The sequence below is a fragment of the Solanum lycopersicum genome, chromosome 5 (assembly GCF_036512215.1).
Source record: "Solanum lycopersicum chromosome 5, SLM_r2.1".
NCBI lineage: Eukaryota > Viridiplantae > Streptophyta > Magnoliopsida > Solanales > Solanaceae > Solanum > Solanum lycopersicum.
The window spans coordinates 20,321,100-20,338,725 of record NC_090804.1 but is presented as its reverse complement, the minus strand read 5'-3'; the positions used below and the strand labels follow the sequence as shown (position 1 = coordinate 20,338,725).

At 34.8% G+C, this 17,626-nt stretch overlaps 1 protein-coding gene and 1 long non-coding RNA gene across 4 annotated transcripts in view; one reads left to right on the top strand and one right to left on the bottom strand.

Annotated features, from left to right (window-relative positions):
• Positions 1-11,122, top strand: part of LOC101261518 (THO complex subunit 2) — a 54,399-nt gene extending 43,277 nt beyond the window's left edge. For 2 of the 3 annotated variants that reach the window (XM_004239212.5, XM_069297958.1), the window contains 3 exons: positions 3,624-4,784; positions 9,882-10,177; positions 10,786-11,122. In XM_004239212.5, coding sequence (XP_004239260.2) covers positions 3,624-4,784; positions 9,882-10,177; positions 10,786-10,855 — 1,527 coding nt within the window. In that variant the 3' untranslated portion in view covers positions 10,856-11,122. The remainder of the gene's footprint in view (positions 1-3,623; positions 4,785-9,881; positions 10,178-10,785) is intronic. The other variant, XM_069297957.1, reaches the window with a different exon arrangement.
• A 2,344-nt stretch (positions 11,123-13,466) lies between these two features.
• LOC104647369 (uncharacterized) lies at positions 13,467-16,401 on the bottom strand. Its single transcript, XR_741459.4, has 2 exons — positions 15,891-16,401; positions 13,467-15,481 (listed from the first exon to the last, which is right to left on the bottom strand). It is a non-coding gene; the product is annotated as an uncharacterized lncRNA (long non-coding RNA).
• Positions 16,402-17,626: the final 1,225 nt, after the last annotated feature.

The following is a 17,626-nucleotide window of genomic DNA, read 5'->3' as shown; positions in this document are numbered from 1 at the left end:
AATTATACCACAATTTGCATAACATAGTGTCCCGTCCATAATTATCCCCTAGATGTGACTGTCTCCCGTTGATACCACCTATCAAACGAACTAGTTCTCCATTCACTTAACCATTTATGTAAGTAATAAGAGGTAATGGGGGCAAGTCCAAACACATTAATGGTCATTAGATACAAAATAATTGTTAAGCAAATTTATATCAACTTATGAAGTCCAGCGATCACTCGAATAATAAATCTCTAGCCCAAATTGCACACTCCAGCGATCACTCGAATAATAAATCTCTAGCCCAAATTGCACACTAAGACTATGGAGCATCTAATGGAATAACATGAGTTCTAATTGTCGGGCATGCAAACCTCTAAAAGAAAATAAATGATATAAAACAGATTTGAAACGACATCCTCCATGAACAATGCAACGTCTCACCTCAACAACTGATACATTGAGGGTCCTCAGAATAGGATTGTACGAGCCTGGCTTTAGTTGTTCCTAGACATACCTTCCTCGTGGCACGAGACCATTACAATGCTGGGTGGTCAGCTGTAGAATCCCTTTCATGATGTGCTTGTGGCATGAGCCTTAATACTAGCGAGTATCCAGTGAGCTTGTGTTGGGGGATAAAGTTACTGTTGCTTCCAATTGCACGCGCAAGTGTACGTGGTCGCGCAAGTAATATTGTGGCTCTAAAAGAGCAAGATTATCGAACCCAAAGGACTTGACTATTTTATTAAATTATACTAGTCTAGTTATTTATTCAAGCGTGACAAACAAGTTAAATTTATATTTGAATACTAAGAATGTAGGAATAAAATAATAAAATTACTTACAATAACTGGGGCAATTCTAGGGCTACAGTTTACTAAGAATTCATGTATCACATTTCTTGCATGAATTAAATACGGTTATCAAATTACTGATTTATAGGGTTATTTTATGATCATGTTCTCTCAACCTCTAATAGCTTTACTCCAATTGACTGTCTAACTACATGCTATTTCGTAACCAAGCTCGTTGTTAGTCCGAGTGTCTATCCTGAGCATGAGTATAAACAAGTGATATGTTAGAGAGATTGAGCTCTTTGTATTCTTTAGTCTATTTGCCTTTCGTCTCCCGAGTTCAAGAATAAACAATATATTTATCTCTATGGTGATCAAGCATGGAATGCTAAAACAAGAATACAAAAAGTAACGTAAGCGATAATCAACATTAATTCAAAGCAATTGATGTTCAACAATAATTACACGTAGCTACAACCCCAAAACAAGGGTCTTTAGCTACTAATGTATAACAAAAGAAGAAAAAGAATACTAAAAAGTATGAGGACTTCGTATTTGATTGATGCCCTCCCAAGAATAGTCCATACTATGGACTATTTATAGATGTAGAAAATTTTAAATAAAATAGTCGAGTCCAAAACAAATGACGAACCCAAAACTAAAAGGAATTGGGTCTTTCGCGTGAAGCTGTTGTAATTTCAAATTTTGTGAGTGTCTTTAGATTTTGACGCATGGGAGCAGTTGTCAATTTCAATTCTACCATTCACAATTCACACATGATATATTATACATTATTATATTGAATTTAATCCATTAAGTTGCTTGCTTGATTTTCTTCAATAATCTGCCATTTTAAATTCGTTTTAGCTCTAAATTTCATCTTTATACCAATTTACTCCCTACAAATAAAATATACTATTAAACACGGTTCATAAAATTAATGCACAAAAAGGATAAATAAAATTACTAAATATGTGGCAAATAATGATTAAAAATATACATTTTTGGCCTTACATCAGTTACTGAAACTCTCCCTTAAAAACTTTAAGTTCTTCGCATTAGGCATGCGATATGATGCCATGACACTGCATTGGACTCGATTTCGTCATTCCATTTTGATACTTTAACCACTTAACACTTGAATATAGTTTCCATCTTGCACCATGCACATATGTTAACATGTCCCAATGGTCCCATCCACCACGCGTGGGTCCAAACATACATCGGGGTTATTTTAATCAGGTTATTCGGTTCATTATTGACCCGAATCAACCTTTACCATGGGTTTACATATAAGTTGTTTTCAATATCATGTCAAGATTTTGGCCGCTTGATATTTCAAATGGGTAAAATGTGGGTTTCTACCTATATTTAACCCGTAATTGTATGGGTGAAAATGGGCTTGCCATGTATGGGTTTAATTCGTAAGTTGCAGACACGACATATGTGTTCCATACAACCTATTTCAGTTATCCCTCAACTTGCTGCACTTCAACACTTCTAAATCGTCATTGAAGATGCTTGCTTCAACAGTTCAACCTGTTTGATCCTCTCAATCTCATCATAGTGATTCTCTGCATCTAGTGGGACCAAACTTCTTTTTGTTGTTTTTGAGGGGGATTAAATTTTTTTGAAACAAATGTATAACTTATATCGGTGTTGTCAAAAAGCGGTTCATGCAAAAAAGGTCATAGATCCTTTGGGGATTTAATTGCAAATTAATTGTGGGCTTAATTGAAAAAAATACAAATTGAAGAAAACTACGACTATGTATATGTAGTCCGAGATTAATAATCGTAAGCATGGATAATAAATATATGGACAATGAAATTTTGAAAAATATAACAATAATGTGAAATACCAGTTGTTTAGTGTCACATCTTTAGGATTGCACTCATTAGCAAGGAAAATTATGCCCCGGAGCTTTGATGACGACACTGAAGTGCCCATAAAGCGTGTGTGTGACTAAGCGCTCGACATGTTCTATGCTTGTAGCTTAAGAGCGCCTTTGAGAACACTGACATATACATAATGTGTAGTAGTCTAGTAGATGGCTTAGTAAAGTCATTGAATAAGAAGCACGTGTTCTACTTGTGAGGAGACAATGGTGGCTCAATTATTCCTAAATTATCTAGTAATTTTTTTACTATGCTCCATTATTTTATTAATACTGTATATGCTTGATTTTTGTTAAAAAAAAATAATCACCTTTACTTTATAAATAAGATATATTAATTATCCTATAGATTAGACCACAACAACAATATACCATGTATAATCCCACCAGTGGACTATGAAGAGGGTAGAATGCACATAGACCTTTGGAGGTAGATAGGTTGTTTCCGGTAGACCGTCAGCATAGATAAGTCCATAATGTTAATTAGAAACAGAAAGTATCATAATATTTAAGAAGTACAAAAAAGAGCATAGATTGATAATTCAGGTAGTTAAATAGGTATTTGGACAGTGGAAAATCTAAAATATCTGGTTGAGTGTGCTATCAACATAGTTAAGTGACCTTTTGAGTTTTGAGTCATAGACTCATTAATTAATTCATATTTTCTTAGTTTTTTTAGCAGGAACTTTTAAGCAGAAAATGAATTTTAATAATGTTTGAGATTTTTTGAAAAAATGAAGATACAAAGAAATGGGTTAGACTCTTTTTTTACCCAACTCAACCCGCCTATTGCCACCCCTAATTGTTAGTGTGTAATATGTATTATGAAGCTTTGCTTTCCTTTTCGATGAATCTTTCTGCAGATGATGGATCCTTCCATTATTTAGTTGAGCAGTTCTCTTTTGTTAACTTGTTTGAACTTAAAAAATATTCACCCTTTACTGTAGGGAAGAGGCACAGGCAAGCGATCTACTCCGGTTGGATCTCTGTCAAAGCAACAAAAACATGATATTGCAAAAGATGAAAAATCTGGGAAAACTGTTGGAAGAGCATCTGGAGCTGCTTCTGGTGATGTTAGTTATCCTTCTGAGAGCAGAGCAAGTGGGAGTGTTAATGTTTCTACTACAGTTTCAGGGAACGGTAGCATGTTTTCTGCTGCACCTAAAGGTGCAGCTCCATTGACGAGATTGTTAGATCCTTCAAACGAATCTAATGCTGAACATACAACTACTAAATCTGCTGATCTGAGGGTTTCTGCTGGAAAAGATGATGTCACTGAAAGTTCTGATGTGCATAAGGAGTCCACATTGCGTCTGGTTCATTCGCCTAGACAAGATGCTTCTAAAGCTAATGAAAAAGTACAGAAGAGATCTATTCCCGCAGAAGAGCTTGATAGACTGAACAAACGCCGGAAAGGTGAAATTGACGGTAGAGATACTGAATGTGCTGATGCTCGTTCATCGGAGAAAGAATGGTTAATAGATGCACGAGCTGCAGATAAACTTCATCCAGCAGATTATGATAAACATGGATCTGATGATCAAATATTGAACCGAGCCTCTGAAAAGCCTCTTGATAGATCAAAAGAAAAGGGTGGTGAAAGACCTGAGAGAGACCCCAGAGAGCGAGGGGACCGTCCTGATAGGTCTCGCGGTGATGATGCATTTGAAAAATCAAGAGATAGATCAACGGAGCGGCATGGAAGAGAACGTTCAATTGAGAGAGTACATGAGAGAGTTGCTGATAGGAACTTTGATAGGTTGAGTAAGGATGAAAGGATCAAAGATGATAGGAGCAAGCTGCGACATAATGAAGCATCTGTAGAAAAATCTCTTACAGATGATCGGTTTCATAATCAAAATTTGCCTCCACCTCCACCACTGCCTCCTCATCTGGTCCCGCAATCCATTAGTGCAGGCAGGAGAGAGGACGATTCTGATAGACGTTTTGGAACTGCCAGACATAGTCAAAGACTTTCTCCAAGGCATGATGAGAGAGAGAGACGGCGATCAGAAGAGAATAACGCATTGTTGCAGGATGATTTGAAGAGAAGGAGAGAAGATGATTTTCGAGATAGAAAGCGGGAAGAGAGAGAACTTTCAATTAAGGTAAGCCTGATTCACATTTCATGCATAATTGTTCAAGATAGAGTAGACAGTGAAATTGTTGATGTTATTACGTCATGCCCACAATTATTATTGAACTTTAGGAAAGTCACTGGAACTGAATATATACTATTATGATAGTTTAGAATTCCATCATCCTTGAGACTGATAGGTATACACATTTTCTGTCTGTATAAAAATAGATATTCTACTCACTCGTTGCATGTTATTCTTAATTCTGACATTCTAAATTTGGGAGTTCCATTTGAAGTTATTCCCATTTGCTCATACTTTTTTGAAAAAAAATCTTTGATCGTTATTCAAAGTGTGTTTTGGCTATATATCTGAGATCTAAATTTAATGTTTCTAAGCAAGCATCAAAATGGAAGTGAAGCCTCGTGAAAGAAACAACATGTTGTATTGTCAGTCTGTCTCCTTTCAAGGGGCCATTTCCTTTTTTAAAGTCCTGCCCTCTATATTTGACCATTGTTCTTAAATTGAAGAAGTTTTCCGTTTCAAGAGTGCACTTCATTTCAAAGATGGTATCAACACATGAAGATTGATGAAGAATACATTTCTAACATATACTCTTTAGCGTTATCGCTCCTTAGAATATGCACTGAAGCATTGAATTGAGTTTTGGCTTCAGCACATTCAACACATAAGCTGGCAAACTACACAGGACTTTGCATAAAATTAATGGAAAAGGATTAAAATGCCCTTAAATTATGGAAATTCAACAAAAATGCCCTCAGTTAATAGTATGGTCCAAAAATGCCCTTTGCATCAATAGATTGGTCAAGAAATGCCCCTACTACTAATTGTTTGGTCAAAAATTGCCCATATTTTTAACTAATGGGTCAAAAATGCCTTTTTCCTGGTTAATGCGTTAGAATCTTTTTTTTTTTTTTTGGAGTAAGGTAACATTTACTTCTATATATCCACAGGTATACTACATCAAATTGTAGTTCCCCTTCAAAATTTCATACTTGCATCAGCCCTAATATCTTCTAGTTAGAGCCAGAATAACATTAGAAACATCTTCAGAATTTCCTATTGCTACTTGCTTACACCAAAAATAATAAAGACCTAGGCAGTTTATCTTTGTTTTTTGAATATTGTTGTTCTTTCCTTCAAAACATCTTTGATTCATTTCGTAACAAATTGTCCACCAAATGCATGCTGGGACAATCCTCCATCTCTCCTCCTTTTTTCCTGCATTTCCATCACTATTCCATCATTTTAGAACTGCTGTGATTCTCCCTGGTTTTGTCCTTTTTAAATTCTATTCCTGATAAAAATATTACTTCCAAAAGAATCCTATTCTTGTTTCTTTTCTTTTATTATCACTTTAACTAATAAATAAGTTGAAATTTTGCCTTCTTTCTTGATCTCAATTTAACAATTAAAATATAATAACTCCATGTACCTCTTTAACTAATTATATAGGTCATATATGTAACATCATATTTAACCCCAACATTGATTTTCATTTACATAACTATAAAAAAATCTAATAAAATAAAAAATATTTTTATTTCTTCATGTGGTACCTTGAGATTCCTACATTTGTAGAAAAAAGAGAATTGGTTTTCTGAATGAGTATTTTTTCTATTCCAGCACTAGTGAGTACTTTTTTATACAAGTCCTTTATGAACTTTAACATGGATTCCTTTCTTCTCCAATGCCTACCAAAGAACCTTTCTAGGCACTCTAATCATATGCTTTCTTTGGATCAATGGATACTGTGTGTGGATCTCTTTTTCTCGCTATAAATTTTCATCCATCTTTTTAACAAGAATATAACTTCCATTGTGGGTCCATTGGGAAACAATTACATACCCGGTGTAGTCCCATAAACTGAGTCTAGGGAGGATAGAGAGCACATAGACCATACTGTTGCCGCAGAGATGGGAAGATTATTTTCGATGGACCCTTGCCTCAAAGAAAAACAGCCCGAAGCGTAATAAAAAAAACAACAAAAGTGAAAGCATAACACAACATTTTATACTGTGAATTCGACAAAATAATACAATGATCAAAGTAGAAGAAACAACAAATAGTAATAGAAACTCAAGGAGAAGAAACTATAGGAGCAACACTACGACTACTAGTATGGACTAATAGCAAGACAACAAACTACTACCTAGTAACCTCCTACTCTAATCTGTATCCTCGACAACCTCCTTTCTACACGCATGTTCTTGGTAAGCTGATATTGCTTTATGTCTTGTCTAAGCACCTTTCCCTAGTACTTCTTCAGCCTACTTTACCTCTCCTGAATCCAGCAATAGCTAACTCCTCATAGCTCCACACCCGAGCATTTGTGCATCCCCTTTTCACCTATTCAAACCATATCAACCTCGTTCTGCATCTTTTCCTCCATCGAAGCCCACCCATCTTTTTTTCTCGATATCCTCATTTTTATCCTATCTCTCCTAGTGTGCCCACATATTCACCACAACATTCTCATTTTTGCAACTTTCATCTTTTGAACATTAGAGTTCTTAACAGGCCAACACTCACTGGCTTAACCACCATTTTGTAGAACTCACCCTTAAGATTTGGTGACACCTTCTTATCACACAAGACTCCAGATACGAGCCTTCATTTCATCCACTTGCACCAATGTAATTTGTGACATCCTTATTTCCCATTTTCTTGGATAACATACCCAAGATACTTATAATTTCTTCTCGTTTGAATAGCTCGTGTATGCATTACTTCCATGCCGGCCTCGTGTTACATCACTGAACGTGCATTGTGTCTTGGTCATGATCTTGCTCAACCTGAACCCTTTAGACTCTAGGGTGTCTTGTTGGTTCTCAGTATCTCTTGTAGTGTCGCTAGTGTTTTGGATGATGAAAGACGATAATGTTTGCCTTGCTTTTTTTAATGAGGCACCAATTAATGCTAGAAACTTAAAATATTTAATTGCATAGATAGATAACCAAATCTAAATTGCAATAACGTATTAACAAATATTTCAATTGAAAAAATAAAAGTAAATAGTAGATACTAGAAGTCAGAACTTGAATGACTCAATAATTCATATGACAAGCAATACTAAAACAGAGGAATGAGAAAGAAGAAACTGTGTAGATTGCAGTTTGATGAAGAACAAAACAACTGCCTTACTACTTAATGAGAAAGAAGGAACAGAAGTGGGTAAGGCGAAATAGAGAAGAAAGAAGAAGAAACGAGAAGAGTTGACTTTGACATTTGAGATGCGTAAGTCACAAATAAACCCTAATATTATGTTTTAAAGTTTTAAATTGCTACGCGTAAGTCACAAATAAACCCTAATATTATGTTTTAATGTTTTAAAATGCTGAGTCAAGTTTTTTTATTTCACAAAAGTCGATGCCTATGTCTCATCGCCTCTTGCCTTTGAGACCTCGCCTCACCAGTAATAGGGTCCTACCTCGCCTCGCCTCTCACCTAAGGCGCTCTCCTTTCACGACACTGAGTTTCCCCAAGTCTACGCTTTATCACTCTATATAATTCATAAGCTTAATGCCACGATAGTTCCAACAACTTCAAATATCTTCTTTATTCTTATACATTAGAATCAAGATCCTGCTGATGGCATCAGGCATTCTACCATCTCTTAGTGTTGTATTGGATAGGTTGGTATGTCATCCTACTCCAACCTCTTCATACCTCTATGGCGGTTCCATCTGTACTCATATTTTCTGTTGCATCCTATACCTCTTCCGATCTCATTCTACAACTGTAGCTGGAGTTTTAATTGTGTAAGAATGTATCTAGATCCCAATTATTGTTCCTGTGTTTCAAGATGGACAAATGCTCAGTTGTTTTTCTTCGGTTGCCAAGTTAACTAATATTTTCTCTAGGTTTTTATAATTTCTAATGTGATAATATGCCCATTGTTCATATTTTGACCTTAACAACATGAAACTAGATTCTTTAAAGTATGGAGGGAGTAGTTTCCCTGTTTTGGGTTATATTTTTCGCCCCTGAGGTCTGAGAAACAACAAAGTAGGCTCCAGTTACCCTATTCAAGAGGAGGAAGCATCACAACTAGTAAAAAGTTCGTACTAGGGTTTAGGAGGCAAATCAAGGAGATCCATTTATTTCTTAAGCAGCTGGAGGAACTTCAAGTGGTATTGGGTAAGCTGTTCAAAGAAGTATAATGTGTTCATGATGATGTTTAAAAGTGAAGACTGGGAAGATTTGGCCAAGGTTGACCATTGACCAATGCCCAGAGTGAACTAAAGTTAGAAGTAGCAGGATCACGTACTTTTAGGCCCATGACAATGTAATGGTTATTTGGCTATATATCCATCTTTAACTTTTTTTTTAATCATTGGGACTCTGCCTTGATAAATTTAGGGTTGCGCTTAATGAGCTTGCCTCAATATTTAGTACTAGTGGAATAGTTTTAGGTTAAGAGTCTCTTAACATTTTGGAAGACATTGAACACTTATGAGGACTAGATTTACCGTTTGTTTGTTTGTCTAAATTTTATGCATCAATATGCTTCCATATCGTGTCGTCATGACTATCCATTTTACTTGCAGAAAGCATTTACCGGTGTCACTTTCTTGTTAATCATTTGACCTGCAATATTTTTGAGTTCTTGTCTTCTTATACTTCGCTATCCACTGACATGTTAACTTATTGAGATGTAGCAGCTGGGATATTCTTTCCTTACACCTTTTGCATCCTCTTTCCAGTTGGGGTGATGAGGATGGTAGAATCTTAGTTGGTTCGGCTTAACAGTAATACTCAAATAATTTCTAATGCTATCCTTCCTTGCTTAAAATAACTTCTTGTCTTCATATTGGTCAGAGGTGTGTATTTTTTCTTGGATTTTTTAAAATCATTTTTAACTTTATTACATATTAAATTTGTTTTCTTTTGTGTAATATTTGCTACGAGTTTGGAGTGACAGTGTAAGTGTGGCTTCATATAGTTGACCCTAACTTGTTTAGGATTGAGACTTATTTGTTGTTTAATTATGTCTTGTTGTTTACCTACTTGTTTCAGAGGTCAGATTCTTTCAAGTAAAACCCTTGAGATCTCTTGCTGCCTTGTTGCATGTTTGTGGTTAATTACATTTCATTTGTGTTGTAGGTAGAGGAGAGGGAAAGAGAGAGAGAGAAAGCTATCCTCGTGAAAGAGGATATGGATCCAAATGCCTCAAAGAGGCGTAAACTTAAGAGAGAGCATATGGCTTCAGAACCTGGAGAATATTCACCCGCTGCTCATCCTCCTCTTTCTATTAATATGACGCAGCCCAGTGATGGAAGAGATAGGGGAGAGCGGAAGGGTGTTATTGTTCAGCAGCGTCCAGGTTACTTGGACGAGCCAGGTCTTAGGATTCATGGAAAAGAAAGTGCCAGCAAAGCACCCCGTCGTGATGCGGACTCGTATCCTTATTGATAAATGTGCATACAATTCCTTAAGAGTTCTCTTTTGACCATCTGCTGCATAAACCAACATATGCAACTGTTTTGTTTGAATGGAAGATTTTGTTTCTTTTATCAGCAATGCCTTGTCATCCAAAATACTAGTCTGGCTAGAATTATACAATGCTACCAATCTATATGGCCTTTTTAGTGGTTGTCATTCGATAGGCATGGTTTTTCTATAGGTGGTTTATTCAAATCCTCTACTATTGCATACTGTGCTACTATTGAAAAAAATACAATTATAATTAGATAAATTTCGGTGCATTTTTACTATTTCATTTAGTGTACTCAAAATTTGTTGCCCATATTTTAACTTTCAGGGGTTAGTGAGTTTGTTTAAAGTCAATTTGGTATCAATGTCCAAATGTCATTTATGATTCCATAAATTGATATATACATGAAAAGCACAATTATTTTGGTGTAAATAATCTTTTTTTAGAGCTGCATATCTTATCAACTGAAATTTAACTTTTGTGAACTCAACTTGGGAAGTGTTGGTGTAAAGGCACTGTCATGACTTGCCATTGAAGTGTGCTTATATTTGATGCCTTAACTATGCACTGCAGTATGTATGACAGAGAGTGGGATGACGACAAGAGGCAAAGAGCTGAGCCCAAGAGGCGGCATCGGAAGTAATTGCTAAACCACTAGACAACCGAAGTTCTGCCGAAGTAAAATTTACTTGTTCTTTTTGGCTTGTGTCATGTATGTTCCCAGACCGATTTTGTTTAGTCAATTGTTTATTAGGCCCTTTATGAGGTTTGAATTACTACCTGCATGTAGGTAGGCAAGAAGGATGTGTTTCTTTGTGGCAAATTGTTTTGGAACCCTCGATTTACGTTATATTACATGTCATATATGCATACCGCTTACAATTTTGGAAAAAAGAAATTTTAGGTGGCATGGCTATTTTGGACTGTTTATTTAGCCCTTGTTTGAAATGTAAAAAATAAATAGCCACTTTTCGCAGAAGTATCTGTTCCAAATTTTTTTCCCCTGAACTTCAGGATCTAGCACTAGAAATTAAAAGTTCAAACTTCATAACTTGTTGCTATAGTTTGAGGATGTGTGCATGCAGGTAATTCGAAAAAAACAGTTTGTATGGTGTTTTAAGTTTGAATCCAAGAAGATTATTTGCATAAAGCTATAAACTTATAGGGTAATGTCATGAGCTTTGCTGGATATTTCTGGTGTTCAGACTGAAAATTCTTTTGATATACAATGTCTAATGATGATGGGAATATCATACTTTTGTGTTTAGTCGACAAACGAAGCATCAATTTGCATTGAATACGACACTTATGCTTGTTATACGATGAAGATCTCTTGGATATTGAGGATAATGTAGATTAGATGCTTCTACTTTTTCTTTCCTACTCGGATTATTTATTCATGTGAAACAATAAAATTTCTATCCAATTCATCTTAATAGACTATTAAACATTTTATGGACTACAATCTTGCTATTATGGTAATGATGGCTAGTAGTAACAACTATCAGTTGTGGTGATTGATGATTGAAAAAAAAGTTTTGGATCGTGATAATTAATAATCCCAGTAGGTGATGGTATTGGTAGCTGAAAATAGTTGATGATGGCATGTAGCAGTGAGAAAATGTAGTGATGATTGTACGCCTCAAAACTAAATAGGTGTGATTGACACTTGATATCTCGAGTTAATACCTCAGATTGTCACTCAATTATGCACTCTTCTTTCAGAAAGTCACTCAACTTTCAGTTTTCACTCAAAAGTCACTCAACTATTTGAATTTTAACTCAAAAGTCACTCAACTATTCACTTTTTCCTCAGAAAGTCACTCAATCTATTAAATAATTTTTTAATTAAAATTTATTTATATTAATTATTTATATAACAAACCAAAAATTTTTAAAAATAAATTAAATCATTTAGTGATTCACCCACCTAACCTGACCCATTAAAAAATATGATATGACCCATTTTATTTTATCTTTAATCCTAATTAGTCCCTCTCTTTAAACCTTGAATTAGGATTAAAGACAAAATAAAATGGGTCATATCATGTTTTTTAATGGGTCGGGTTACGTGGGTGGAACACTAAATGGTTTAAATGGTATTTTTATTTTTAAATTTTTTTGATTTGTTATATAATAATTAATATCAATAAATTTTAGTTAAAAAAAATAATTTAATAAATTGAGTGTTCTTTTGAGGAAAGAGTGGATAGTTGAGTGACTTTTGAGTTAAAATTCAAAGTTGAGTGACTTTTTGAGAAAGAAGTGCATAGTTGAATGACTTTTGAGTGAAAATTGAAAGTTGAGTGACTTTCTAAGAGAAGAGTCCATAGTCAAGTGACCATCTGAGGTATTAACTCTTCATATCTCATTCAAACGAGTTAGCCATTGAAATATACTATTCGACAAAATTGTGGATTGAGAAGGTCGAGCAATACATCTGAAATACTAAGCCCAGACCACTAAGATCATGACCGGAATAACAGAAGTCACAAAAGCAAAGGTACACGAGCCAAAATAATGAAATACTAGTTAATATAGTTGAACCTCAAATCCTAGTTGAGGGATCGATTAGAATCCCTATCTGGACCTACCTGCAAAAAACAAAAAATACATCTTCAAGCAATGAGACGTCACTACGAATCACAATGTATTGATAAGTAATGTAGAAAGTAGAATCATAAATAAGGTAATAGATACACCAGCTAAAATTGAAACTTTGATAGCCTTCATAGGCGATGTTCGGCCTCATAGTAATCAAATATACATAGTATGCCCGTGTAATATATACAAACTATTAAATTCACATTTATATTTTAGGAAGGTTGTTTCGGCACCTAAAACAATTGTTAACTCACAATTATCCAAGAACTAACTTATTTGGCTAAAATGATCTAACTTGAACTTAGTTTGAATTGAAAATTTATTTAGAATTACCAAAAGTTAAATACTAACATATTATCTAAGTGAGTTATTTAATTTGTAAAATTTATCATATTTTAAGTCCGTTTAAAAATCGATTGATTTGAATTATTAAAAAGAAATAGCGCCTTGAGGGGATTTGAGCCTTTGAACCCTAAACCACATAAATTTAACAAGAAGTAAGCAAAAGCAGCAAAGTATAGAGAGAGAGAGAGAGAGAGAGAGAGAGAGAGAGAGAGAGAGAGAGAGAGAGAGAGAGAGAGAGAGAGAGGGAGAGAGAGGGAGGGAGGGAGGGAGAGAGGGAGGGAGGGAGGGAGGGAGAGAGAGAGAGAGAGAGAGAGGTCCAAATCCGATTTCTGTCCTCCTGGACCGGTTTTTGGACCCATTTCTTTTGGGTCTTATGCCCATTCGATTTTTACATGTCCTAAACTAACAAGATAATAATAATACAAAAGGGCTTAGGCCCAAAAATAACAAAATACAATATTTTTAAATAACTTCTTCAAATCTTCGACTTCTTCATTTGCGCGTATTTTTCAAATCTAGACCTGTTCACCTTTTCCGTAACTTATTTTTCATTTTGATAGACTAACTGATATGGAGATTTGAGCCTTTGTGTTCCATTAGGAAAATGCATAGATAATGGTCCATGAGGACCCGGTCATATTTCACATGCAAAACACAAAAGAAACAGTAAGTAAGAGTTGTAGTTAATGTAAGAAAACACCCAAATAAAACAGAATTCACACTACCATATTCTAAAGGCTATATCTACCATGTTCTAATAGGAGCACACTAAGAAATGATGTAAACTTACCAAAGGGTTTAAACCCACGCACCGATAGCACTAAAAGATAGGACATCATTGCATTTTTAAGTGATTTTTGACTCAAACAAAATATGAAACTCAAATAATTTGTCACGTATAAGCTCTGTTACCAACAAATAGAGCAGGGAGCGAAGTCCAAATGGACTCGAATGAATTTCACATACGACAAGAAAAGAAGAAATAAATTAATGAGCTCAAATTGAGTTACCTTGAGAAAAGAATACATCTAGAAAATATAATTCTGACACCCTCCGACCAATAAACCAAGACAACAAAAGAAATCATATTCAATTAATGTATTAGGGTGTTGGATAAACAAACAATGAGTTTTATCACAAATAAGAAATAAAAGCAACACAACGGAAGAAATATGGATATGCATTTTTTTAAAAGGGACTAACAAACTTACTATAATATGACAAATATATATGCATAAAATGAAAAGTTAATAACTTAAGAAGAAAACGGATCATTGTAAACAACACATGATTCCTATCCCTTCAAGACTTAGCTCGTTTTAGATAAAGAAAATGGGGAAGGAAATATGACAAACAAAATTAATATAAACACTTAGCTTCAGGTTAAATAAGCAGGCAGCAAATACACTCGACAAACTATGGATATACGCTGAAAAGGAGGAGAAATAGAAAAAAAAAAGATAAGCCTAAATCAGCCCTTTTAACTAAACAGGGGAAAGCATTTTAATAGTAAGAAAGAAAAAAAATAGGCAAACATATAGAAAAATCAAGATATAAGTCTTCTATAGGGAAGGAGGTCTGTTAAGCACAAAGAAAACTATAACATCTCAGACATAAATCTATATACATGCTTATATGTATAAAAAGTCAACCAAGATGAGTTTCAGAAAATGAAAACAAAAACAATGGAGTTCAAGACTAGAAAAAATGGAGAAGAATAAATAACAAAGAAGCGATACATGCCTAAGATGAGCATAGTGATTTGAAAACAATTAAAATACAGCCATGAACACTTGAGAGTAAGCTGGGAAGTAACGCTTTGCAGACTAAAAAAATAAAAAATAATAATAATTCAAAGCATACGCATCCCACATGTACATACTTAAACCATATTCTCGATTAAACAAATTAAAATCACGATACTCGAAATATTCCAAGAGCAATCCCAATAGTAAACAAACAAACGAGTGAATTCTCATGAAAAACGAAAGCAAACAGACTGACCTTTCATTCCTAGCCTCCATAGATATTTTAAGACGGGCAACTCGTATGATGGATTCATTTCTTACATTAATAAACTAAAAATATTCTACTTGAAACCCGACAGACTTTCATCAAACCATTAGCAATAAGTCATGGACGGTAGTAACCAAACAAAAAGAAATAGAAGAATCAACAGGACACTCTAGCTTGCAGAAAAACAAACGACTGATCAACGAGTTAAAGTAAAAAAACAAATGGGTTTACCTTTTCCTGGGCAGTGAACCAGAGACGATGAATTTCTGGAAACTTCCACCACAAATTTGAACCTCAAGCGGAACTAGAACAAAACGATGCAAATGGAATGAAAATGTGAGACCTCGATCGAAGACTAAAACACCCTCTCCTTTGAGAGTCTTACTATATTTCTTAGATAATGTTTTCTCAAGGTGACTCAAATTATTATTTTCTTATTACTCTAAAAAAACTTTCAGACTCGAGAAAGAAATTTCAATACCAAATTTTCCCTATTTTTCAGCTTTCTATAAGTTAACTCCCCTCCCCCCCCCTAAAAAAAAAAATCATCCCCCTAGATAAAGAAGAAGTCATTTTTTTATAGATGACCCTTAAGGTTACGTTTTGGAATAAACTTGGGGAAATTTGGAAGGGGACAGGGGTAAAAATGAAAATCCCAACACCAAAATTTCAAATTTTTTAAAAGAACTTTCACCCAAAATAGGGAGACTTACTTTTCTGAAGCTATCAACCCCATTCCGAAAGAGGAAAGAGGAATGAACGTTTTTGATCGATTCAAACGTCCTTCCCTTTCTATGTGGCACAACCTCGCAGCTGCTAGGACGAAATGGCAGCCTTTTTTGTTGTACAACTCGCCCAAATACTGTTGTATGAGCGGTGAGGAAGACGATGCAAAAAGCTATTGCTTTCCCACAAATTTCGACGCTCCATATTGTTGCAATTCAAGGCTGTGAGGATGTCGTTTGGTCATTGTTGTCGCTGCGAGACTGATGCTGGGTTTCTTCGTGAAGGGAAAATAAAGCAAAAATGGGCCGGACGGGGAGATATAAGGAGTTGGGTTATCTGAAATTAATTAAAATGGAATGGGTCATAGAGGAATTGGAGATGGCTGAAATGATATCACCAAAACTGGGGTCCTTTGGATGGGTTGCAATGAATTTGAAGAAATGACTAAGGAAGGATAATAAAGTGTAACCCAAATGATTTTCCATTGCAACCAAATTTGATTCGGCCGTTGACTTGGTCACAATATAAACAAGATGATTTTACATAAATTTAATTAAAGAGCCTCTTAATCTTAACTAGATAAAATAAATAATTCAATTATAAAATAATCAATTTTATTATAACTAAATTAACTTGAACTTATAACTAAAATAAAATAGTTAACTGAAAAAGTAAAATCATTGAGGCATTTTTTGATATTTATGATATGTTATAACTACATATATAATTATGCAAAGCGAATATGTTATCTGGAAATTATAAAAAGTCGACAAAACTGGTTAAACTAACTTGCAACACACACACACACACACACACAAAAACAGAGATATACATGCAGTTCTGCTATCAGGGCCTAGCAAGAAGCATAATTATGTTCCAAAGCTTCGTTTCATTCCAGCAACAGTAGTCTATGGTTCGAAACGTCGTGTTCCATCCGGCATGAATCCTCTCCATAACTAGTATAGTGGAGGTCTTACTTGTACTGCAATAATGAAAAAATGTACGAACACAAATAATGAGCGTCCCAACCCACTTTTATATGTGGGTTCATTTCAGAATGTTTTTTTGTTTTGAATAAAGAAGCGCGTGAACTTTTAGTGTAAGGCAGGTGTTTTTCTCGGTGAATGGATGGGATAAATGCCTATATATATATATATATATATATATATATATATATATATATATATATATATATATATATATTTTAAATCGTTTGAAATTGAGGAGGAATGATAATTAATATATTCGGAAGGGTCAAAATCAGGTGTCAACATCCTTCAAGGCTTTGCACTCTGGAACATTAGCCGAAACATTGGCCATTCGACATCTCGCCCAATGGGTTAGGTGATCCTCAAGCATTTTTTCTTTGTTTTTTTCGCACTCTTGTTCCTTTTTGCTCATTAGTGTCGATGCTTTGTTCCTCAATCCAAATACCTGAAACTCAAGGTTTTACATTATGTATTGGGACAAAATATACGTTACAGGACACTAAATCTATTAAAATAATGCCCTAAATATATGAGTCCAAATCATGTACTCATCAACACCCCCAACTTAAGCTTTTGCTTTTCTTCAAGTAAAACTCGAATTTAATAGTTCAAAAAGGATGTCTCAAACAATGCTACACAAAATTCAATCATGAATGCATACAACAAGACTCAACTTACTCATGCAAGGATCAATTCTGCACTCGAAGATTCAAGTTATGACTCACCACTATCAA